A 19,811-nucleotide genomic window follows, 5' to 3' on the forward strand; every position below is an offset into this window, starting at 1 on the left:
GGACACTCAGGAGATTCTGGGAGCCCACAGGCTCTTTGGGGAGATGAGGAGCAGTGTGTCTTCAGTGCTAACCCTGAACCAGGCCTTCTTATGTCCCTGCCAGTTCTTGCAACAGACACTGAAGCAGCTGCCGTTTTTATGCTCACTTGATCAGATAAGGAAACTGAGTCACAGAGAGGTTAAGTCAGGACAGAGTGGGAACGTGGTGTGGGTCTGGTCTGGGTTGGGTGCCCACCAGCTGGGAGGAGCGGACTTACTTCCCCAATTGCTGAGGGGGTGGAAGAGGCAGGAGGTGCTGGTGGGAGGTGTTGGGGCTGACCGTGTCCTCTGACAGGGGGCATTTTATGAGAGGCCAAGCATGACCAGACACACAGTCCTCTGGGCTGGGCAGAGCCTCTAGGGGCTTGGGGATTCAGAGCCTGAGTGATGAGTGGGGTGAGGTGGGGCCACTGTGGGCACAGGAGCTGGCCTCAACCCCTACCGCACCCCACATGCTGGCCCTGAGTGCACCACCCCAGTCATCCAAGCAGAGCTGCTTGCTCCCAGACACACGTGTTCAACAAGATTTCCAAGTCATTTTGACAACCAAAAACACCACTTTTAAAAACATTAAATAGCTTTAGTAAAAACAAGCAAACATAGCTTTTCTTTATGATGGATTTGAATGCTGCCTGAGGCCTGCTGGTGCCTTGCTCCCTTCTTGGGCCTTGGTCTCTGTCGGCCCCTCTTCCTTACCTCCCTCCTCGCCCCTTCAGCATCAACCCTCCCAATATCTTCTTCTTTTCTTGGCACCTCCCACCCAGGGTGGGGCTGCTTTTCTGGGGTGAAGGTTCTTTGGCCTCCTAATCTGCATTAGGGCCGTTTTTTTTAGGACCTCAGCCTGGGACTGTGAGTTCTGTTTCAGAAGGGTCCTGTTTACTCATCTTATTCGCATCTTTAACGGGCACCTGCTGTACACCAGGGTTTGTCCTCGGGCTGCAGCCCCCAGGAGCAGCTTATCTTTTGGTGCAGCAGGGGCCACAGACTGAAGAGAAATGGCAGGTGCTGAGGAGAAGAGGGAGAGGGCAAAGGGAAATTCAGGAAGACTCCGGGCTCCAAACAGTGCTGTCTCCCCTGGTCCTCTCCCTAATGGTCAGTTGGGCTTTTCCTGGAGTGGGGCTCGAGGGGGTGACCTGGACCAGCCCCTGAGGACAGAACGGCCGTGGGACTCAGATGGGTTGCATGTTGCTTGGCTCCCAGTCTCCCCAGTCTTGGGTCTGGAGGAAGGGACAGGGAGTGGGCGGGGTCCAGTGGCTCCACTAGCAGCAGCAGGTGGACCAGCCTTGCGGGGAGGACTCTGCAGTGGGGCTGCACAGGGATGGAGCCGGGTCAGGGTCCGGGTGGTTGAGATGGTGCCTCCCTTGGCTGTGCAGAGAAACTGGATGAGATCCTGGCAGCCGCCGCGGAGCCTACACTGAGGCCAGACATCGCAGACGCCGACTCAAGAGCCGCCACTGTCAAACAGCGGCCCACAAGTCGGAGGATCACCCCAGCTGAGATCAGTGTAAGTCATCCCAGCAGCTGGGGCGTACGGAGAGTGGGGAGGCAGGGGGAGCATGGGGGTCGGAGTTCCATGTCCCTTGCTGGGTGTGTATGCATTTTTCTGGGGTGGAAGTCCATTATTTGGACCCTATCTCCAAGGGTGGGGGCGAAGGACCCCGTGGCTTCTCCTCTTACACGTGGGGAAATCTTAGCCCCAGAATGGCCACATTTAACGTAGTGCTGTGTTCACTCCTCTGGCTGTGGGTTTCAGTACCTCCTGCGTAGCCACACCCAGGACCACTTAGAGCACCGAGCCCTAACGAGGGTACAGTGCAGCGTGTCTCTGTCCCCCTGCCACTCCTCTCACTTGGCATCTTCGGGGCCCCATCCACATCAACCCTACCCAGTACTCTGTGCCCAGGCCTCCACTGGCTGTGCCCCTGCTCCCTGGAGACCTCAGGGCCTGGGTCTGAGTCCTGGGTCAGGCCCCATCGGTGCCAGTACCATTGGAATTAGTGCATGGGGTGTTTGATCTCAGGTTTAGGAGGATGGCTGGGCCTGGGTGGAGAACTGGGGGCCCCCGTGCCCCAGAACCTACGTATAACCCCCCAACTCCCACAGTCTTTGTTTGAGCGCCAGGGCCTCCCAGGCCCAGAGAAGCTGCCCGGCTCCCTGCGGAAGGGGATTCCTCGGACCAAGTCTGTAGGTATGGCTGGGCTGGGGGCTGCATGGGGCCGGAAGGAATGGGGCTGGGGCTGGGGTGGATGTTGGGCTGGAGGACCCTTTCTCTCCCAACCCTTCAACTGGAGTTTCCAGTTTCTGTCTGAGAACTGCCTCTCCTAGGTCACAGCCTAGGCATCTCCTTGTTGGTGGACATATGTGGGGTCAGTCCTTCCCCCAATCCAGAGACACTGTGCCAAAAGAAACCCTTGAGGCTTCCTTCCACCATCCACTGCTCCCTACCCAGATTGCAACCCCCATCCACCGCGCTCCGCGTCCAGTGTCCGTGCCCCCCTCCTGTCCACTGGTGCCACCTTCCTGTACCTTCCATAGACACCAGCATCCCTGTCCCTGGGTCTTCTACCCCCATTCTGGCTGCTCCCTCTGTAGAGTGAATATATGTCAAGTTTCTAACCCTAGACTTACCTTCCCTTGAACCTGCCTGCCCCCCGTCCCAGGTATGCTCTGTGTCTGCCTTCTCCTTCACAGCCAGTCTTCTCCAGAAGCCACCTATACTTGCTGTCTCCTCTCCCCAGCCTTCTCCTCAGCCTGAGTCAGGCTAGCTCTGTCCATACCCAAAACGGAAATTGCTCCCACCAGGGTCACCAGTGGTTTCCAGGGCATTCCTTCCAGTGCACACATGACCAGTCCCTCTCTAACCTTAACTGGCATTTGATTTTTCTGTTCCCTCCTTTGTGACACTCACCTCCCCAGGGCTTTAGGACAACATTTCTTGGTTCTTCCCTCAGTTCTCAGGCTGTACCTGTTCAGTCTTTAATGCGCCCCCCCCAAAAAAACCCCTGCACGTACCACACCTAATGTGGATCCTTCTAAAGGCTGTGTCCTTAGTTTCTTTGCCTTCTGCACCTGTCTCCTTGGGACCTCATGATACCTCACCGCTGCAGTCACACCCCACATTTAGCCATCTCTCTTGACTGGGTCATCTCCCAAGCCCCACCCACTGCTCATCACTCTAGGCGTCTGGCCATCTCTCTTCCTCCCGTCTCTGGTTGCCACCAAGGAACTCCCAGCAACGCCTGCTTGTCCCACTGTTGTGATGTGGCCTTGCTCAGTCTTGGATGGAAGCCCTGTGCCAGCCACCTGCGTCTGCTCTGCACTTCTGTCTTCATGACTGAGGACCCTTCTTTGGGCCCTCTCAGTGGGGGGGGGGGGGGGGGCTTGGGCAGGTCTTGGCCCCGACGGGGTATACCTGTCAGAGTTTGGGTCCTTTCTCAGTCCATTGGTGGAGCCCTCCTCTGCCTTGTATCTGAGCTAATTCCTTTCCCCAAGTCTTCCCAAGAGCCCTCCCAAGCCAGCACCGGGGTTGGGGTGCAGAGCCTGGGTGTCCGGAGAGGAGCCCAGACTGAGGGGCCTTGCTCAGATTCCGTGCTCTGAGCTCCGCGCCTTCTCTTTTGCTCTCCAACCCCTGCCTCCACGCCCTCCCTGACTCCGTCCTCCCAGTCTGGTTAGCGCTTCCCGCCAATTTCTAAGGGCGCGTCTTCGCAACCCTTGCGTCTGGGACCATGGCTGCCCTCTGCAGAAGGCGGGCGCTAGAGTCCGCAAGGGCCTTGTCTCACTGGATCCCCTCTGTCCGCAGGGGAGGATGAAAAGCTGGCGTCCCTGCTGGAGGGACGCTTCCCAAGGAGTACATCGATGCAAGATCCGGTGCGCGAGGGCCGTGGCATCCCGCCCCCGCCGCAGACCGCGCCGCCACCCCCACCCGCTCCCTACTACTTTGACTCCGGGCCGCCCCCCGCCTTCTCGCCGCCGCCCCCTCCAGGCCGCGCCTACGACACAGTGCGCTCCAGCTTCAAACCCGGCCTGGAAGCGCGCCTGGGCGCCGGGGCCACTGGCCTGTATGACTCCGGCGTGCCCCTGGGTCCGCTGCCCTACCCCGAGCGGCAGAAGCGTGCGCGGTCCATGATCATCCTGCAGGATTCTGCGCCGGAGGTGGGCGACGCCCCCCGGCCCCCTCCCGCAGCCACCCCACCAGAGCGTCCCAAGCGTAGGCCGAGGCCACCAGGTCCCGACAGTCCCTATGCCAACCTGGGCGCCTTCAGCGCCAGCATCTTTGCGCCTTCCAAGCCTCAGCGCCGCAAGAGCCCGCTGGTGAAGCAGCTGCAGGTGGAGGATGCTCAGGAGCGCGCAGCCCTGGCTGTGGGCAGCCCCGGCCCAGTCGGCGGCAGTTTCGCCCGCGAGCCCTCCCCGACGCACCGCGGACCTCGGCCGAGCAGTCTTGACTACGGCCCTGCGGACAGCCCCGGCCTCGCGTTTGGTGGCCCAGGTCCGGCCAAGGACCGGCGGCTGGAGGAGCGGCGCCGCTCCACCGTGTTCCTGTCGGTGGGAGCCATCGAGGGCAGCCCTCCTAGCGCGGACCTGCCCTCCCTGCAGCCCTCCCGCTCCATCGATGAGCGCCTTCTGGGGACCGGCCCCACCACCGGCCGTGACCTGCTCCTGCCCTCCCCCGTCTCTGCTCTGAAGCCATTGGTCAGCGGCCCCAGCCTTGGGCCTTCAGGCTCCACCTTCATCCACCCACTCACCGGCAAACCCCTGGATCCCAGCTCTCCCCTGGCCCTCGCCCTGGCTGCCCGTGAGCGGGCTCTGGCCTCCCAGGCACCCTCACGGTCCCCTACGCCTGTGCACAGTCCTGATGCTGACCGCCCTGGGCCTCTGTTTGTGGATGTACAGGCCCGCGACTCTGAGCGAGGGGCCCTGGCCTCCCCAGCCTTCTCCCCAAGGAGCCCCGCCTGGGTTCCTGTGCCTGCTCGCAGGGAGCCGGAGAAAGCACCCCGGGAGGAGCGTAAGTCGCCGGAGGACAAGAAGTCCATGATCCTCAGCGTCCTGGATACATCCCTGCAGCGGCCAGCCGGCCTCATCGTTGTGCATGCCACCAGCAATGGGCAGGAGCCCAGCGGGCTGGGGGCTGAAGAGGAGCGTCCAGGCACCCCAGAGCTGGCCCCGGCCCCCACACAGTCAGCAGTGGTGGCAGAGCCCCTGGCTAGCCCCCGGGCTCAGCCCCCTGGCAGCACCCCTCCAACAGACTCTGGGCCAGGCCAGGGCAGCTCCGAGGAGGAGCCAGAGCTGGTATTTGCTGTGAACTTGCCGCCTGCCCAGCTGTCCTCCAGTGATGAGGAGACCAGGGAGGAGCTGGCCCGCATTGGGCTGGTGCCGCCTCCTGAAGAGTTTGCCAATGGGGTCCTGCTGGCCACCCCACTTCCTGGCCCAGGTCCCTCGCCCACCACGGTGCCAGGCCCGGCCTCAGGGAAGCCGAGCAGCGAGCCACCCCCTGCCCCCGAGTCTGCGGCCGACTCAGGGGTGGAGGAGGCTGACACACGCAGCTCTAGCGACCCCCACCTGGAGACCACGAGCACCATCTCCACGGTGTCCAGCATGTCCACCCTGAGCTCGGAGAGTGGGGAACTCACCGACACCCACACCTCCTTCGCCGATGGACACACTTTTCTACTCGAGAAGCCACCAGTGCCTCCCAAGCCCAAGCTCAAGTCCCCGCTGGGGAAGGGGCCGGTGACCTTCAGGGACCCGCTGCTGAAGCAGTCCTCGGACAGCGAGCTCATGGCCCAGCAGCACCATGCCGCCTCTGCTGGGTTGGCCTCCGCTGCCGGACCTGCTCGCCCTCGCTACCTCTTCCAGAGAAGGTCCAAGCTGTGGGGGGACCCCATGGAGAGCCGGGGGCTCCCTGGGCCCGAAGATGACAAACCAACTGTGATCAGTGAGCTCAGCTCCCGCCTGCAGCAGCTGAACAAAGACACACGCTCCTTGGGGGAAGAGCCGGCTGGTGGCCTGGGCGGTCTGCTGGACCCTGCCAAGAAGTCGCCCATCGCGGCAGCTCGGTGAGCAGGGCAGTGTGGGGAGGGTCCTGTCCCATGTCCGTGGCCCCTCTGTGTTCTTCCTCTTGTGCATCCACGGTTTCCTCTGTTCCCCTTCCCGGTCCGTTCTACCCCATCCTTCACCTGTCCGTGGCATCCCTCCCTGTCCACTTCTGTCCTTTATTCGCCCTTGCTGTCTGTCCGAGACAGAAGTCTCTTTCAGGGATCTGAGATATCAGGGCTGCTGTTCTCTCCATCCCTGTTGGTGCTGGGAGTGGGAGCTGGGGCCCCGTGAGAGACCCAGGCAGGGCGTGAGCACCTCCACAGCCCTCCAGAAGACGCCCTGCCTCGGGTTCGTGTGAGCACTCACTCTTTTGCTCCTGACCAAAACTGCCTCTACTATTAAGGGTTGTTCTATGGTCCATTCTGGAGTTGCCAACCCCCTCCCAACCCGCTGTGGCCACAAGGCTGGTGCCACCATTCCTGTAACTGCCTCCTGCCTTGCTTCCTTTTGAGGCTTAGCGTACATGGACTCCTTTTCCTTTTGGGACCCACCACCAGCTTCCTGTTTTCTGCCTCTCAGCTCTGCCTCAGTGTCCCTTAAACACAGATTGCAGTGTATGATTTTCAGAGTGCATTTAGAAGCCATTCTTTGGTGGAAGTCACACCATTTCCGCACCCTCCATGTGCCCTCTCGCTTTCTCCGTACCTTCCCTGTCGGTCTGTCTGCCTTCTCTTCCTACGTCCTACCCAGGGTGAGGACTTGGGGGGGAGGGGCTGAGCAAGCGGCTGGGGCGTGGCTCTGGTAGACCTGCCAGAGCTCCTGGCCTGAACCCTTGGCTATTTCCTTGAGGACCCCATTCCCAAGGCGCTGCTCCTGAAGGGGAGTCCCCTGGGGCCCGGGGCTCACTGGGTACGTGGGAGGGCTGGCTCCTGCCCCCCGGTGCTGGTCCGAGGCGGAGTTGGCCATCCCCTGGCCGGCCTTCGTCTGCCCTCCTCACACTGCCTTTGCCTTCTGTGCCTCTTAGGCCTCCTCCCTCTTCTGGCTTTTGGGGAGTGTGTGGGGTGCTTCCACCTGGCCCCTCCTTCTTGCTCCCTGAAGACTAGCCTAGCGGGCCCTTTCCTGCCGGCATTGGAAGGCAGAGTTCACAAAGCAGAGAGGGTTCAGGTCTTACTCACAAAGACTTGTCTGATTTAACCTTCTTCCAGTTAAGCATTCCAAAGATAAGCTGGGGCTTAGGAAGCTCATGGTGCCTCTCTAAATAGTCCAGGGATGTTGTCCTTCAGCTCCTGTCATCTCTGGGGCCCTCTCCCCTTTTTGCCTCTTCCAACTCCCAGCTGAATGGGAAGGCCCTCTTTCCAGCAAGGCAATGTTGAAAGAGCCCTGAGAGTAGGCATGGGTATAGCCAGGGGTGTCTGTTAGGGATGAGCAGCCCGGATCCTGGGCCTCTGCAGGACCTGACCCCTGAGGGTGGGGGTTCCCTGACCCACCCTTGACCAGCCCCCATCTTCATCTCTGCTTCTGCTCCCTTGCCAGGCCCTCCATTCCTGTGTGTCCCTTGGTCCCAATGAAAATCAAAGCCATTTAAAGTGGGCAGCACACTGCCTGGTACAGTGCCAGCCCTCAATAAACATTTGCTGAACAGATGAAAGAGCTAAGCTAAATGCAAGCACTGTCTTTTGTGATTTGAAATCTAGGGAGGTGGCTTAGGACAAATACCACCCAAGGACAGGCGCATTGTTCAGATTTACTGGCTGTCGAACCCCATGATCAGGCTCAGGTGAGCCCGGGTCTTGTCCTCTGCTCTGCTGGCTCCCACGGGGCGGCTGGGCATCCTCAGCATTTCTCCTCTGTCTTGTTCCGTGGCTCTGGGTTGCGCCAGGACGCTGTATGTGTTTTCTGTTTTGGACGTGGGATGGGGAAGGGCAGGACCCGCAGCTGCAAACTTTACATCCCATCTATTCCACGGGTCCACTGGAAAGCGAACCTCTTTCAGTCGGTAGTTCTTGCAAAACTCCAGCCTCTGACTGGCTTCATGTGGGTCCCACTTGCCTTCCTCTGAATGAATCACTGGCATCAGGGAGGTGTAAGGCTGCCGATGGCCAGGCCCGAGTCCTCTCTCTCCTGGTAGCCAGGCCATGGGGTCACCCCACCTAGCAAACAGGTGCTGAGAGTGAGGGAGGTGGTTCTCCAGAGGAGAATCAGGTCCTTTACCAGGGTTCCAGATGCCAGGTGACCTAAACCACAGAAGTGCCCTGTGACATGGCCCTTAGCAACTTCAGCAGCTTGCTTCATTCCCTGGCATCAGCTTGGGGTCAGAGGACCCTGGATTTCAACTCTCAGCTAGTTGCCTCTGAGCTCTGTAGTCTTGGATCAGCCCCTTAACTTCTGTGAATGTCAGTCCTTCCCCTGTGAGATGATGAGGGTGACACACAGCGTCACCTTGAAGCACTGGGCTTAGGGCTACAGCATGGTGGGTTCTCACTATGTGTGCACTCAGCCAGGCCCTTTGTGGGAAATAAGAGTGCCAGATACTAGTGGCACCTGGGGGGCTCAGTCGTTTGGGCGTCCGACTCTTGACTTCAGCTCATGATCTCAGGGTTGTGGGATCGAGCCCGGTGTTGTACTCTGTGTTCAGTGGGGAGTCTGCTGGAGATCCTCCCTCTGCCCCTTCCCTCACTCTCTCTCAAATAAATAAAATTTTTTTTTAAAAGAGTGCCAGATACTGCACTAGAAAACATCAGGCCATATTATTTCACCTCTACAACCATTCTGTTAGGTGGACAATAGTATAATCTCCATTTTCCAGACAATAAAACTAAGGTTCTGAAGAGGTCTACTGCAGCCAGTAAGTGGTGTCCGTCTGGCCCGAAGCCCCAGTCTCATTCACTGTAGTCTGGAGCCTCTGTCTTTGAACCCCGTCTGGGACAGACACTGGGTTTCTGTGCAGTAATCCCCTCCCATAGACATGCACACCTCTTCGTTAGACCGACACCTTTATTTATCAGTCATGTGCATCACAGAGAGCGTGTGTATTCTGAAATCACTTCTCCTTGAGTCCACGCAGGGCTACTTGATCCGTCCAGCCTCGCTGAGCCCCCCTTCTGCCTGCCTTCCCATTTCTGCTTCCCTTTGCACTCCTTTCTGCTCCCGCTCACACTTCCTTTCTCCCTCTGTGCTCCCCCTCCTGCCCTCAGACCCAGGTGAAACCACGGCCCTCCAGAATGGGTCCCACTGCCCAACCCTGACTTGTGCCTACAGGCAGGGGACTGAGCAGGGGATGCTGTGGCCACGTTGAGTTGGCCCTCCATGTGGCTGGCAGTGGCCGTGGTGCCTGCCTGGGCTGCTGGGCGCCTCTTGTTCTGCAGCTCGCTGTGGCTACAATCTGGCACTCATCTCTCCTTCTGTGTTGAACTGCTACTGACACTGGGTCTTAGAGGAACGTTCAGAGTGTGGCAAGTCCTGACATCTGCATGGGGCTGCCTCCTTCGCAGGACCATTCCTGGCAGAGGTCCCAGAGAGCCACCTGGAGGGCCACGCCTCTGAGCCTTGTCCCCTGGTCCCTGAGTTCCCTTGATTTCACCTCCAGGCCTGTCCTTCTCCTCACCCAATGGACATCACAGGAGAGTAAACACCCCTTTCTGCTCACTTCCCCACCGACAGCCCAAGACACTCTGCAGCCTCAGGTCTTCTCGGGCAACTTAAGCTGCCCTGTGTGCCACAGATTTGAGTCTCAGGAACTTGTTGGCTCGCCTACACTGGGCCATCTTTCTGGGTGGAAGGTCCAGGACCTCTGGCTTTTTGGAACATTGATCCCAGACTGTCCACCTGCTCTGTGCTTCCAGCTTCGGGTCTAGCCCTGGTTACAGACAGAACATCCGTCTTCCCAGAGCCCCACCATGGTCTCTGAGGCCCACATATGCGCCCAACTCCATTTGTCTCCCGCGCTGCACAGGCGGATTGGAATCCTGCACGTGGTCTGAAGTCCACGGTGGCTCTGAGCACCACAGGGACACTGAGTTCTGCTGTGGCTCTCAGTTTTACATCTGTCTGACCCTCACATTGGGTTTTACTGAAAAACGTTCATGGAGACATAGCTTTGGAAATACGAAGTGGAGGGGTGTCTGTCCTGCACCCTTCTTAACCCCCTGATGTGCTTTGTGCCATGGCCTCACACCTGTCGGGTCTCAGCTCCTTTGGTAGACGACTGATCAGTGTCTTGCAGAAGACACACTCTCCTCTGATGGGGTAGAAACCCTGCCCTGGTGACCTTCTGTGGGCCCTGTTCTGCCAACACGTTTGGCAGTTATCTGGATACAGCCCTGTGGGGCTGCAGGTGTTTGAGGCCAGCTGGCCTGACACCTGTTGTGTGACGGCCGGTGCAGGGGCCCTGGGGCCAGGGTACACTTTGTCCTCGCAGGTCCCATGAAACTGGGTCACATGCTTCAGGAGCCCTGAGCTCTGCTGGGAGAGCAGGAAGGGCTCACAGATGAGGGGATGTGGGGACATCTGGAGTGTGTTGAGGTCGGAGCCGTGAGCGGGTATGGGCAGTGAGAAGGCAGAAGGCTGGAGACACCACGACCAGAGAGTGAGCTTCGAAGCTTACGAGTCTGTATCTAGCTTTGTGCTGCTGTTGAGTGTTCTCTCCCTGAATGGGGCTCCCAGACTGCAAAAGCCCCCAGGCCCAGACCTGCCCTGCATGAGTGCAGTGGCAGAAGGCCTGAGACAGAGGCCAGGACCACAGCTTGGGCTTTTTCTTGTCTGTTGGTACCAGTGGGCCAACAGGCAGTCAAGCCTGGGAGAGACATGTCAAATTATTCTTGTGTGATGACATATTTTTTCAGTGTAAGTTGTGTTCCTGGCTTTGTGCTAAGTACTAAGTCAAGGAGGACAGTTAGGAAATGAGGGGAGAGGTCCTGAGTGAGACCGTGAAATGACTGGACCCTCAGGTGGCTGGGGATTGAGGAGGATGACCTGGGTTAACGCTAGGAGCCCTCCAGATGAAAAGGAGGAGGAGTTGATGGTGGCTCCCAGGTCCCTGGTATGGGGAGCACTGGGGGAAGGGAGAGCCTGTTTGGCGGCCCCCGTAGAGGTCTGGAGCTCAGAGGAGATTAGCTGGGCCTCACATGTAGCATTTTTGCACAGGTCAGCCATAGCCAAGGGTGGGAGTGGACCACACGGCTCAGGAGAAAGTGGGAACCAAAAGGAGAACCCATGAAACCCATCTAGGAAGGAAGGGGTGGAGGAAAGGTCAGCAAGGGGTCCTGCTACTGCTTTGGTAACTGCAGGGGGTGTGTGTGGGGGGGAGGGGGCCAAGGCCAGACCTCAGTGGCTGAAGAGTCACGAGGCAGCGAGACAGTACCACATTCAGACGTTGGTGGAAGAGATGTCCGGGGCCATGGAGCCTTGCTGAGCCATCTGGAGGAGGCTGCCGGCGGCATTCAGGGGTGCCTGGTGAGGTACCATTTGTTAGAGGGTGGGTAGCCCAGATGCCCTCTGGGTGGGTGCTGTGATGGGACCACACCATGGTTGGGGCCTGGCTGGGGAGGTGGTCAGACAGCTGAGAGCGGCGATGGACAGTGATGGGTGTGCCGAAGGGTGTGGAAACTTGATCATGGATACTACTGGGATTCCTGCCCAGGGGATGATGTGGGCAGTTCCATGTTCCCCAAGAGGAAGGGGAGGAGGAACAGGCACCTGGGCCATGGGGACCCCTCGGCAACTCTCTGCTGTGTCCTGGGGCCTTGGGAGTGCACAGACTTCCTTAGGCTCTTTTTCTAGGCCTCCTGCCATGTCCAGCATGCCTGGGCATCCTTAGGACCGGCTCTCCCCCCACTCCCAGCCCAGTGGAACATGGCACTTCAGTCCGTCACTCATGGCACCTCCTGGCATCAGCCATATTCTCTGGTGCTCATCTTGCACCCAGCACCTCTCCTCAGGAGGTCTTTCTGGGTGCTGCTAGAGCCAGCTCACCCCTCTGCCAGGCAGGAAGGCTCCAGCACTGGCCAGAAAGGCCTCCTGGAACCCAGACCCTGCTCTGGGCTCAGGCCAAGCCTCTCCACTGCACTACCCAGCACCCACCCTGTTCTCTCTGCCTTCACAGCTTGGCTGTGGTCCTGCCAACTTGTCAGTATGCTTCTGTCACACCCGAGGCTCCAGGCACACCCACATGGTTCCACTGAAACTTAGCCCTCGGGGCAGGGCTAGGCAGGATTCCCTCCTGAGATGCAGGGCCTTAGGCAGGGGTCATTGTGTGAAGGCCGTTGTGGGGCTATCCTGGGCACCATTCCCTCAGCGTCTTACCCAGCACTGCCCCCCTCTCCCTAGCAATCACCACCACCTGGGCATCCACCCTTTGCCCCCACAACATCCCCTTGGGTATCTTCCCCCTCGCCCTTTACTGCTGCCCTACTTTGCCCCAAACCCCTGGTGGTGCCAGGGAGGACAAGTGTGGTGGGAACAGGGAGGGTTTCTTCTGGTTGGTGCCTGTTCCCTGAGCCCACCCCAGGTGTCCTTAGGAGCCCCTCTCCATTGGGGGTGGGGTGGGGGAAGGCCGGGTCTGGTCTCTTCAAGAGGCTCTGCTGTGGGTCTGAGTGACTGGGAGGAGGCAGCAGGGACAGAGGCTGAGGAGAGAAGCCAGTGGAAGGTGATGGAGGTTGGAAATTGGAACTGAGGTTGTTGGGAGAGACAGACAGAGCTGGATCTCCAGGGAGAGGTTGACCTTGCACAGGTGGGAGAGGAAAAGACAACACCCACATTAAGGGGAGGAAGGCTGCTGAAGGTGCCCTGTGCGATGTGGGACTGACTGGCTCCAATCAGGGTAACAAAGAGGTGGATGGGGGAACCCAGGGGAGGGGCCTTAGCCCAGCTTAGGCAGGGGCAGGGAGAGGGAGGTGGGATGGCAGCTGGAGAGAGGCCGGTCAGAGGGCCGAGAGTGTAAGGGGACACAAAGTGTCACCAAGTGCGAAGTGTCTGCTGAACACTGCTGCACAGCGTTCTAAGTAAGCCGGTGGATGGGCACTGCCCTGATCTGCCCGTCACAAGCTGGGAAGTAGGTCCCACAGGCAGACCAGGAGTCCACCCAGATCGGCCCAAGCCCGGCCTGCAGTTCCCTTTCCCCGGCAGCTCCAGGTTGGCTCCCTCCCATCGCACCTGAGTTTCTCCCCCAGCGGGTGTCTGGCCAGGGAGACCTGTACCTGGCTGCCATACCGTGGTTGTGGCTGTGGGCCGTGCGCCTGCCGTGTGGGCCTGGGCTGCTAACACTCTCTCTCATTGCTCTCTCCCGCTCATCTGCATGTGGCTGCGCTGTCTAGCTGCGCGGTGGTCCCGAGCGCCGGCTGTGTAAGTGAGCATGCCCATCCCATGCCTCTCACTGTCCGTGCGCTGCACCTGGCCACCCTGCTCTCTGCTCTGCTTGGCTTCGGCTTCCGTCCCACTGACAGCCCCCTGCGGCTTCCCCTGGGCACAGCTGGGGCTAAGAACGGAAAGGAGGGGGTGGAATAGGGAGTGGGTTTTCTCTGGAGGTCCTCCCAGGTAGGCCCCCCACTGTGGCCATGCTGGAGAGGGGCTGCAGGTCTGGGGTCCTGTCAGGTGACGTTGGGTAGCGAGGCACCGTGTGTGTGTGTGTGTGTGTGTGTGTGTGTGTCTGTGTGTGTGTGCGCACGCGCGCACACGGGCTGCTGCGTCTGTCACCAGCAGTCCACTGCCGTTCCTGCCACCTTGCTGCATGTCTGTGACACGTGTGGGTGCTACTGCGGCTGCTGCGTGCTGTCCTGGGCAGGGAGGCCGAGTGTCCTGGGTGTGTCGCTGCCTCACAGCTGTCCTGCACATGCCGCTGCTCTGCGTGGGCACGAATGCTGCCTGGTGTCTGTCTCTGACTCATGGACTTGGTCAGTCTGTGCAGCCACCAGCCTTCATCACGACTCAGCCATCCCTGAAGCCCGCCCAGGTTTCTCTGGGTTTCCTCAGGAGAGCAGAGCTGTGTGTGGGAGTGGTGAGGGGTAGTGCCAGAGTCTTACCCTCCAGGGCATGGGCGGATGGGGCAGTACCCAGAGCCAGTGTCGGAGGCTGTCAGGGGTGGGGCAGTCTTCCCTTTGCCGTGAAAGGCTGCGTTTCCTCTGGTGGGCTGCTCTTGGAGGCCCCATGGAGCGAAGGGGGCCACTGGTTTTACTCTTTATATTCCATTCCTTTTCCCCCAACAGGGCCCTGACTCTGACCCTGGGGGCCAAACAAAATGGCCGTGGTAATCCTAGGATCCCACCTTTCTTCCGGTGGCCCTAAGGCTACTCACCCCCAAGCTCTGTCCCCAGCGTCCTCCTGGCCGTCGGCCCCGCTCCCCTCCGCCTGCCCCGCGTCTCCTGGCGCATGCTCACCTCCAGCCCCAGTACCCAGCCCCAAGCTCCGTCCCCAGCGTCCTGCTGGCCTCTGGGCGAGCTCCCCACCGCCTGCCCCTCTTCTCCTGGCGCCTACCCACCCCCAGCCCCAGTACCCAGCCCCAAGCTCCGTCCCCAGCGTCCTGCTGGTCACCGGGCCCGCTCCCCTCCGCCTGCCCCGCGTCTCCTGGCGCCCCTCACCTGGCCTTGACCCCCTCTCCCTCCGCAGGCTCTTCAGCAGCCTCGGTGAGCTGAGCTCCATCTCAGCGCAGCGCAGCCCCGGGGGCCCGGGCGGCGGGGCCTCCTACCCGGTGCGGCCCGGCGGCCGCTACCCCGTGGCGCGGCGCGCCCCGAGCCCAGTGAAGCCCGCGTCGCTGGAGCGGGTGGAGGGGCTGGGGGCGGGCGCGGGGGGCGCGGGGCGGCCCTTCGGCCTCACGCCTCCCACCATCCTCAAGTCGTCCAGCCTCTCCATCCCGCACGAGCCGAAGGAGGTGCGCTTTGTGGTGCGCAGCGTGAGCGCACGCAGCCGCTCGCCCTCGCCGTCGCCGCTGCCCTCGCCAGCGCCTGGCCCCGGCCCCGGCCCCGGGGCCCCCGGCCCGCGCCGGCCCTTCCAACAAAAGCCGCTGCAGCTCTGGAGCAAGTTCGACGTGGGCGACTGGCTGGAGAGCATCCACTTGGGCGAGCACCGCGACCGCTTCGAGGACCACGAAATCGAGGGCGCGCACCTGCCGGCGCTCACCAAGGACGACTTCGTGGAGCTGGGCGTTACGCGCGTGGGCCACCGCATGAACATCGAGCGCGCGCTCAGGCAGCTGGACGGCAGCTGACGCCCCCTCCCCACGCCCCAGCCGCGCCCTGCCGGCAGGGCCCCCCACCCCCACCCCCGGGCCGCGGGCTCGGCCCGCCCCCCACAACGGCGCCCGGGCCAGGAATGTTGCATGAATCGTCCTGTTTGCTGTTGCTCGGAGACTTGCCCTGTACATTGCTTAGTGCCCTCCCCGGCCGGCGAGTCCCACCCAGCACACGGTCAGGAAGGGCGAGGGCCAGGGAGGCTGGAGCGGGAGAGGGTTGGGGGAGGGGTGCTCCGGCCTGACCATCTCCCACACAGCTCCTGGTGGCTACTCTCCCAGAGGGGGGGACCTAGTCCAGCATGCAAGGTCAGGACACACCTTGGTGACTCGGGGGGAGGGGGGAGACTTGGGGTTCTCGGTTGGGGGCCTAGGAGCCCCCCTGTTTTGCATATTTTAATCCACTCTATATTTGGAACGAGAAAAGGAACAAATATCTCTGTCCTTAACAGCTTCCCTTCCCCTCCCCTCCAGCCCCCCAGTGGTTCCGCTGCTGCTGCCCAGTCTTCCATCTCTGGCCCCTCACTGCCACTGCCACCCCACGTGGGGCGGGGGACGCTCCAGCTGGTCTGGGGTTGGCCAGGGTCCTAGTAGCCCGCCCTGGGGCCCCGGCTCGGCCCTCTCCCCTCGCTGAGCTATAGTGTGCCCCACCGACCCTTCAGGTGCTGCGTGGAGGAGGGGCGGCAGGCAGCGAGTCCTGCTGGGCACTAGCAAGGTCAGGTGGCCTGGGAGACCATTGCCCTGGGGAGGGGCAGAGCCCTGGCGTCCGCCCCCCAGCCAAGTCCCTCACAGGGCCCCTTCCCAGGAGGGGTCTAGCCTCCTCCCCACACTGTTGGGCAACCACAGCAGAGAAGCCTCCCTGCCTCAGACCCCAAAGTCTCCTGTCCCTGCCCTGTGTGTGCGCGCACATGTGCGAGTGTGTGAAACTCTGGGTGCGGCTGAGTGCATCGGAGCCCTGTGTGTGCCTGACTGGAGCGTGGTCCCAAGGGGCCACTCTGGACTAGTGTGGGGGCTTCAGCAGTGTGAACAGGGTGCATGTATGGGTATGTGCCTGTAAAGCACCCCATCTCCACTTCCAAAGAAAGTCAGAGGCACCCTAGGACCTGCTGTTTGCCCAGCCTGTCCTTCCAGAGCCTCCTCTAGCCTGAGCAGGCCTCCTTGGTGAAGCTCTGCTGCTTGGACAGGCTCCCAAGGGCCCTTGGAGGCAGTGCCCTCCCCCCCCAACCTTGGGCTTCTGGGGCGATCATAGAGGACCCCTAGAGTCAGGCCACCGCAAGCCCTGGGGAGAGGCAAAGACCCCAGAGGACACCCCAGCCCCCCTTACTGTGACTCCTCACACTCAGCAATGACCTGTGGGGTGGGGGGCCCTGGGACGTTTTTAAACCTAGGGTTTGGAGTCTGGACTAAGCTCCATCCACGTCACTCACAAGTTTCTGTTTATATTTCTAGCTTTTTTTAATAAAAAAAAAAAAAACAGAAAACTGAAGTTTTCACAGCCCAGGGGCCTGGCACGCCGGTCTGTGCCCGCCTGCCCCGCCCTGGCCCACCGGCCCCATTCCCTGGGCAGAGTCACACCCAGTAACCCCTTCACCAACAGACCAGGTCACACACAGCAGCAGTCACTGTAACAGACTGCCACATACACACTCGGTCTCACACTCACCTGTGGGTTTTTGGTTCCGTTCAATTTGGGTTTTTAACTTTACAGGGTCAGTTCTGCTTCACCCCTCCTTTTGTATGGAGTTCCATCCAGGGGATTTCACCCCTGCTCCAGTCCTGAGGCCTCCTGACCCTGACGTTGTGATACACCCCACAGAGATCTATGTTTCTTATATTATTATTGATAATAATTATTATAATATTATTATGTAATAAATTTATAAGAAATGAAACTTTCTCAGTTGCCTGTTTGAGGAACTCTTAGGAGCACGACCTGCTGTCCCTTCGACAGGTGACACAACCCTTCTCAGCCTTGCCACGAGTACTCAGCCACATGCACTGGTGACTCTCAGATCCTGGTCTCGGACCCGGTGTCCTTGCTGACCTCCGTGTCCACAGGCCAGGGTTCTCACCTCTCTTCCGCACGGCTGCTGCGCCCTGACCGGTGTGGTTCCTGAGCTGGAAACTTCTCTGTCTGCTCATCAGCTCCCTGAGCAGCCGTCCTGGGCTAGAAGCCCAGTTGTCCTCTGTGGCCCCTATTGCCCCCCACCACCCCGTGTCCCTTTGTTTCTGAATTCTGTTGCTCCTGCCTTTGAACCCTCCCTTGTCTGTCCCCGCTGTCCTGCCCCCATGGCTACTGCCTTGTTCAGGCTGTCCTCTCCTCTGAGCTGAGTCACGGGAGCAGCCAGCTGCTACCGGCCAATGGTGTGGCAAGTCCGGTGTGGCACCTGGTGGTCCTCTCACAGGAAGGGCACCTCCACGGGTGAGAGGAGGGTTCACAGTGCGGTGAGTGGGTGGGCATTTTCCCTCAGAGTGGGCACAGGAGGGCCAGGGGGAGCCGAGAGAGGGCTGGGGAGGCAGTGACGTGCCAGCAGACACACCAGGCACCAGTCACATGGCGAGGTCTTCGGAGGGGCAGTGCCTGCAGAGCCTGGCTGTACTGGGTCAAGGTGGGTCAAGGTGGGGCGCAGATAGGACACAGTGATAAATGTGGACCTTGACTTGGGTTATTGCTGGGTCAGGGGCGGGGCTACTGGGAGATGTCACCAGGAAAGCATGAAGATCCCAGAGGGAGAAAAGTGTGTGGAAGAGGGATGGACTCCAGTGTGTTCACTGAGAAGGGGTGGGGGGCAGACAGAGGTGCTCTGAGGGAGCAAGTGCAGGTCTGGGGGGCCTGGTAGGGAATGGTGAAGGCCCTGCGAGCCTCGGGTCTTGCGAGGCTTGCGGCTTATCTAGAAAGCCCTGCAGTTTTAAATTTCCAACTTCTTCAGGTTGTTAATTTTCACTTTCCAGTTAGAAATTGTGGTCATCAAACAGAAGAGGAGATGAAGGAGGTCAGGGCGCACGGACCTGGGGGGTAAGTGTAGGGTGGAGCTGGGACCCTGACTTGCTTTGGGCCTGAGCCTGTGCTGGGGGTGGGGGGCTGGTACCCTCTGAGCTGCACGTGGAGCCCTGTGTCGCTCTGGGCCTGGGTCAGAGCTTGGGGTAAGTACAGCTTTTCAACAGAAGGAAGGAAGAGCAAAGGCAGAGGCAACAAGCCTTCCATGGAAACGGCAACACCCACTCTGGCTCCCAAGAGATTTGGGGGAGAAGAGGAATCTTCCCCATGCCTCAGAAGAGGAGGCAGAACGTTCACCACCTGTGAGAGCAGACGTGGCAGAGGAAATCGTAGGTTCAAGGCTGGGGAAGCTGCAGCCCCAAATGCTTTGGGGCAAAGACATTCTCACTCAGGACTAAGGTCTCCTTATGGCCTCAGGATGTCCTTTTGGGGCCCATAAGCAACTCACCAAAACTCTTTCTGGAGTCTGGAGGCCGTAGCCCTAACTCTGCCTCACCCCAGCCACCCCTGCCCGAGGACCTTTGGACACTTGGGCTGGATGGATGGACAAGGTGTCTCCTCTGCAGAGGGCCTTGCTGGAGAGGGGTGGGAGCCTGAAGGGTTAGGGATCAGAGTGAGGAAAGATGGGGTGGGAGTTGGACTGCTCAGGTGGGCAGGGGTAGGGATTCGGGAGTGAGGAGTAGGAAGCAGGCTGGGGTAAGCAGAGGGCATGTGGGAGTGGGGATGGAGGAGGGCAGGGAGGGAGGTGAGGTGGAGGGGAGTGGGGATGGGGAACCCCTCATCCCGCTCCCTGTGCTGGGAGCTTCACCCTGGCCTGAGTCAAGCCCCCGTAGCCGTTGGGACCGCATGCTCTGGCCCCAGGGTCCTAACTGTCTGGTAATTTCCTACCTCTCTCCCTCGTGCTTTGGAACAGAGTGTACAAGTCCCTCTTATTTGAGATGTTTGCTTCTTCCATTAGGTTTAACGACAAAATGAAGCCTGGGTGGGCCATATGTCTATCCCTCAACCCATTCCTGTGGCCATGGGGGCTGGTGCTGTGACCAGCAGCCCCTTCTAGAATCAGAAGTGAGTGTTACACTGTGGAGTCAGACAGAGGCTGTCTTCTAGAATCTAGGCATTGGGTCTTTAACTGTGTTATTGCGTGACCATAAGTGTTTTGAAAAACTAGGTACTACTTTTCATCTTGAAGCTTATAACGTTTTCTTTCTTTTTTAAATTTTTAAAAAAATATTTATTTGAGAGAGAGAGGGAGCGCACAAGCAGGGGGAGCGGCAGCAGAAGGAGAAGCAGGCTCCCCGCTGAGCAGAGAGCCTGATGTGGGGCTTGATCCCAGGACCCTCAGATCATGACCTGAGCCGAAGGCAGACGCTTCACTGACTGAGCCACCCGGGCGCCCTATTTTCATCATATGTTTAAATACTTGCAAAGGTGGTGATTTCTGGAAAATTGTACATATTGGCATCAACATAAATGTTTACATCATCCTGCTAAATGATTCTCAGGAACCTAGATACCATATCAGTT

The 19,811-nt window shown here is 59.7% G+C and overlaps 1 protein-coding gene across 1 annotated transcript in view; it reads left to right on the forward strand.

Annotated features, from left to right (window-relative positions):
* Nucleotides 1–17,133, forward strand: part of SHANK3 (SH3 and multiple ankyrin repeat domains 3) — a 47,301-nt gene extending 30,168 nt beyond the window's left edge. Inside the window, exons 18-21 of the mRNA XM_048217982.2 lie at nt 1,413–1,543; nt 2,143–2,227; nt 3,839–6,092; nt 14,671–17,133. Coding sequence (XP_048073939.1) covers nt 1,413–1,543; nt 2,143–2,227; nt 3,839–6,092; nt 14,671–15,268 — 3,068 coding nt within the window. The 3' untranslated portion in view covers nt 15,269–17,133. The remainder of the gene's footprint in view (nt 1–1,412; nt 1,544–2,142; nt 2,228–3,838; nt 6,093–14,670) is intronic.
* Nucleotides 17,134–19,811: the final 2,678 nt, after the last annotated feature.

The sequence above is a fragment of the Ursus arctos genome, unplaced genomic scaffold (genome assembly GCF_023065955.2).
Source record: "Ursus arctos isolate Adak ecotype North America unplaced genomic scaffold, UrsArc2.0 scaffold_82, whole genome shotgun sequence".
NCBI lineage: Eukaryota > Metazoa > Chordata > Mammalia > Carnivora > Ursidae > Ursus > Ursus arctos.